Source organism: Triticum aestivum, chromosome 2A (assembly GCF_018294505.1).
Source record: "Triticum aestivum cultivar Chinese Spring chromosome 2A, IWGSC CS RefSeq v2.1, whole genome shotgun sequence".
Classification (NCBI taxonomy): domain Eukaryota; kingdom Viridiplantae; phylum Streptophyta; class Magnoliopsida; order Poales; family Poaceae; genus Triticum; species Triticum aestivum.
In genome coordinates, this window is record NC_057797.1 from 34,503,645 (window position 1) to 34,509,067 (window position 5,423).

General features: G+C 54.5%; 1 protein-coding gene across 1 annotated transcript; it reads left to right on the plus strand.

Moving 5' to 3' along the window:
* Positions 1-2,355: 2,355 nt before the first annotated feature.
* Positions 2,356-3,723, plus strand: LOC123184500 (expansin-A1). The gene is made up of 2 exons (XM_044596600.1): positions 2,356-2,624; positions 2,708-3,723. Exons 1-2 carry the CDS (start codon positions 2,471-2,473, stop codon positions 3,337-3,339), a joined length of 786 nt encoding a protein of 261 aa, XP_044452535.1. The 5' UTR covers positions 2,356-2,470; the 3' UTR covers positions 3,340-3,723.
* Positions 3,724-5,423: the final 1,700 nt, after the last annotated feature.

Consider the following 5,423-nt stretch of genomic DNA (forward strand, 5'->3'; position numbering starts at 1 on the left):
CCAAATGAGGTGCGGTTTTCGGCCACGCGATCGTGATCGAACGCTCTAGGACATGGAGCAGAGTTTGGTGGGTTTTGGGCCAAATTGGAGGGGTGTTGGGATGCAACACACACGAGGCCTTTTCGGTCCCTCGGTTAACCGTTGGAGTATCAAACGAAGTCCAAATGGCACGAAACTTGACAGGCGGTCTACCGGTAGTAAACCAAGGCCGCTTGGCAAGTCTCGGTCCAATCCGGAAATGTTTAATCCCCACACACGAAAGAAAGCTAGAAATGGCCACCGGAGGAGAACGAAGCGCCGGAATGCAAAACGGACAACGGGGAAAATGCTCGTATGCATGAGATGCACACGTATGCAAATGCAATGCACATGATGACATGATATGAGATGCATGACAACGACAACAACACACGGAGACAAAAACCCGAACCCGAGAAATAAATATAACTTAATGCCAGAAACGGCAAGAGTTGGAGTACAAATAGGGAAAGTTACATCCGGGGTGTTACACCGGAGCCCCGAACGGACTCCAGATCAGCCCTCCCGAGAGGTTTTAGGGCTTGGCGGCGGCTCCGTATCGTAAAATGCGATGATTTCTTCTCTCCTAGTTTTTTCTCTCCGAAAGCAAATATATAGAGTTGGGAGTTGGCGTCGGAGGGTTTCTAGGGGGCCCACGAGGTAGGGGGGTGCGCCCTAGGGGGGGGGGCACCCTCGTGAGAAGGGTGTGGGCCCCCTGGTCTTCATCTTTGGCGAGGATTTTTTTATTGTTTTTTCTAAGATGTTCCATGGAGTTTCAGGTCATTCCGAGAAAATTTGTTTTCTGCACATAAAACAACACCATGGCAATTCTGTTGAAAACAGCGCCAGTCCGGGTTAGTTCCATTCAAATCATACAAGTTAGAGTCCAAAACAAGGGCAAAAATGTTTGGAAAAGTAGATACGACGGAGACGTATCAGTTATCAGGCACAACTCCTTGACTCCCAATGGCCGTCGCCAAGCACCCTCGCACGACGCCATGTCCATGGCCCTTGACGTCACACAACCCGATAATGAACTATGTCCCGACCACCACCGACATCCACCGTTCCTATGGCGGGAGAGACCTCACAACCCACGAAAACCACACGAATCGAGCCCAATCTCACCTACCCGGAACTGCAACTCTGACTCACCTCGGGTCCCGAACAGATCCACCCTAGTGCGAGCCCCCGGTCACCGCCATGCCATCGGCATAGACCGAGGAGATGAGAGACCGCTACCACCACTCAGCGTCGCCTGCGAGGCACGATTGCCAAAGAACGACACCACCCCCCACAGACCCGCACCGCCCACGCCCTCGACAGCCCGACACCACGGCCTCCACCGTCAGCCATGCCACACCAATGCGCACCACCACACTGGATCCCCACAAGCGCCCACAGCCACCGGAGACGGCTAGCCCGCGCTACCACAGCCCGTGTTGCTTGCGAAATGGCGTCGAGAGGAGCCACTTCACACGGATTTGGCAGCCCCTCGCCTTCGTCCCAAGCACACTCCGCCGCCAAGGAAACCGAGGCGCCGCCGAGCCGCCCTGGTCCAGCCCCATGCCTCCACGCAGGGCCGCCGGCCAGCACCAAACTCCACCGCGCCAGGGAGAGAGAGAGGACCCCACCGTTGCCAACACCTACTAGGCTTTGCCCGGCGACGGGAGGGGAGGAGGAGGCCTAGTAACCGGCGGCGGCAGGTGCGGCCCCTCGATTGCTTTCAAGAGCGAGACGAGGGAAAGGTGGCGTTTTTTCATCGGATGTTGGATCTTTTCCGATACAGAGCCCTTCAATACAGACATCCAAACAAGGCTCCATCATTTCTTCAGATTTGATCTTGAACTCAGTGAACCCGGACTATATTAGTTCCTGGGCATCTTGTTTGTTTCTCACCCGAAAAAGAAAACCGGCCCTATGAAAATCCAAGGAAACAGTTTCCCCATGTGTACCCACGGCCAAAAGAAGCGCCGAATTTGACTGTGCAGCACAGGGCAAGACACGAAGCCCGGATCTACGCGGGGGAGTGGCGCCGACAGATCGAAATTAAACGCCGCATGCATCTATCCAGCCTCGACCCGACACACGTCAGAGGCGCCCAACAGTTTATTGACCCGGGAACATGGCCAGAGCTCTCCCGATAGAATCTCCCACGAGCCTCCATGCGTCGGCCTGGACCAATAATGCCGCTCGCCAGCACCGCCACCGCTCCAGCTCGTGTCCCCGTCACCCCGGCTCCCGAAAGAGCACGCACTCCACCCGCATCTGTGCATGCACGCCCACATGCATGCACGGGCACGGCCCGTCGCAACGCGCCAGCAGAGCTTCCTCCGGGCTTCCATCCCCCAGCAGGTCCCAGTGCAGTGCAAGGCATGGCTACTTAAACTCCTAGATCTGCCTGTCATGTCCGGCCACTAGCGATACCACGAGCTTCATTGATCTCTGTAACATGGGGACGTCAGCTGGATCGTCTCTTCGGCTCTTCGTGTTGTTCGCGGTCGCGACGTGCCTGCTCTGGAGCACGGCCTCCGGCTTCTCGGCGTCCGGCGTCAGCAGGGCCTTCGCCACCTTCTACGGCGGCAGCGACGCCTCGGGAACCATGGGTACGTGCGCAAGTGTAGTTAACTTCATTCGATCGTGATGAACACACAGAAAGAAGCTGATGATGCGATTGCGATGCGTGCAGGCGGGGCATGCGGGTACGGGAACCTGTACTCGACGGGGTACGGCACGAACACGGCGGCGCTGAGCACGGCGCTGTTCAACGACGGCGCCTCCTGCGGGCAGTGCTACCGGATCAGGTGCGACTACGCGGCGGACCCGCGGTTCTGCATCCGCGGCGCGTCGGTGACCATCACGGCCACCAACCTCTGCCCGCCCAACTACGCGCTGCCCAACGACGACGGCGGCTGGTGCAACCCGCCGCGGCAGCACTTCGACATGGCCGAGCCGGCATGGCTCAACATCGGCGTCTACCGCGGCGGCATCGTGCCGGTGCTCTACCAGCGCGTGCCCTGCGCCAAGAAGGGCGGCGTCAGGTTCACCGTCAACGGCCACGACTACTTCGAGCTCGTGCTCGTCAGCAACGTCGGCGGCGTGGGCTCCATCCGGTCCGTGTCCATCAAGGGGTCCAGGACCGGGTGGATGCCCATGTCCAGGAATTGGGGGGTCAACTGGCAGTCCAACGCGCTGCTCACCGGCCAGAGCCTCTCGTTCCAGGTCACCAGCACCGACGGCCAGACGCTCACCTTCCCCAACGCCGCGCCCGCCGGCTGGGGCTTCGGCCAGACCTTCGCCACCAACAAGCAGTTCTCTTAAGAGACGATCATAAGTACGAGTGGTTTATTAATTTATACTCCAGCCTTTTTGTGGGGGATGTATGTCTTTGATCAGTGATCGGTGTGTCGATCGGTGTGAACGTTCGGTCATCGGTGTGTCGATCGCGGTGATATCTTCGCCTGACGAGGTATTGTGTCCATCCATGCATTTGCCTCTGCATCCGAGGCTTCAAGATGACCAATATGCCAAGAGTTTCATAAAATTTGAAGCTATGGTTGATTTTTTTTTTCTTAAAATTTGGGAGGTTTTAGGAATTTTCTGGAAAAAAATGACGCATGTCGTCCTCCGATTGGCCAGAACTGAATTTCTAATGAAATATAAAGTCAAAAGGCAAATATCATGGCATTGGTGGATTTTGAGAAAGTGTTTGACACTATGGAACACGACGCTATCCTGCAAATTTTTAGAGTTTAAAGGTTTGATGAGAAATGGGGAGCTTGGATCAAGGAGATCTTATCCTCTCGAATACCTTCCATCCTTTTGAATGGTGTGCCCCATTAAGCAGTACAATGCAAACATGGGATTCAGTACCACTGTTAATTGACACTTCTATTTGTCTTGCCAGCAGATTTATTTCAATCTGTTCTCGATGACATGTATCTTTGTGGGGAGCTGTATTTTCCAACCCCATCTCATGATCCGGACTATCCAATTGCGCAGTATGCTGATGATATGTTGTTGGTTATGCCGGATATTGATTCTCAACTTCCGGCCCAGAAATAAATGTTACAAGTTTTTTTTGTTGCTAAATCCACTCGTTTGAAAGTGAATTTTCGTTCTCCATGTTGCTTATCAATTTGATTGATGATGTAGCTTCTCATTTGGCCAATTTGATTGAGTGTCAATTGGGTAAGATGCCTTTCACTTACCTTCGTTTACCCAGGGTACACTATAGGCCCAAGTGTTGGGGAACGTAGCAATAATTTAAAATTTTCCTACGTGTCACCAAGATCAATCTAGGAGATACTAGCAACAAGAGAGAGGGAGTGCATCTTCATACCCTTGAAGATCTCTAAGCGGAAGCGTTCAAGAGAACGGGGTTGATGGACTCGTACTCATCGTGATCCAAATCACCGATGATCCTAGCGCCGAACGGACGGCACCTCCGCGTTCAACACACGTACGGAACGGAGACGTCTCCCGCGCCTTGATCCAGCAAGGAGGAGGGAGAGGTTGAGGAAGAGAGTCCAACAGCAGCACGACAGCGTGGTGGTGATGGAGTGGCAGTTCTCCGGCAGGGCTTCGCCAAGCTCACACGGAGGAGGAAATGTATTGGAGGGGAGGGGCTGTGCCAGGTGCAAGGGTGTGGCCGCCCTCCCATCCCTCCACTATTTATAGGTGGGGAGAGAGGGGGCCGGCCCCCCTAGATCCCATCTAGGGTTGGGGGCGGCGGCCAAGGGGGGGAGGATTGCCTCCCAAGTCAAGTGGAGGCCCTCCCCCTTAGGGTTTCCCCTCTCCCATGCGCATGGGCCTTGGGGGGGCTAGTGCCCCTGGCCCATTAAGGCTAGGGAGCCCCCCTACAGCCCATGCTGCTGTATTGGACATGGTGGAACATTTTTCGGACCTCCGGACCCCTCCGGAATCCTCCGGAACCTTCCGGAAGCTTCCCGGTACAATACCAGAAAAAAAACCGAACTTTTCCTGGAACCCGAACAACAACTTTCCATATATAAATCTTTACCTCCGGACCATTCCAGAACTCCTCGTGACATCCGGGATCTCATCCGGGACTCCGAACAACATTCAGTAATCACATACAAGTCTTCCTAATAACCCTAGCATCGTCGAACCTTAAGTGCGTAGACCCTACGGGTTCGGGAACCATGCAGACATGACCGAGAAAACTCTCCAGTCAATAACCAATAGCGGGATCTGGATACCCATGTTGGCTCCCACATGCTCCACGATGATCTCATCGGATGAACCACGATGTCAAGGATTCAATCAGTCCCGTATACAATTCCCTTTGTCTATCGGTACGATACTTGCCCGAGATTCGATCGTCGGTATCCCGATACCTTGTTCAAAGCAAGTCTCTTTACTCGTTCCGTAACACATCATCC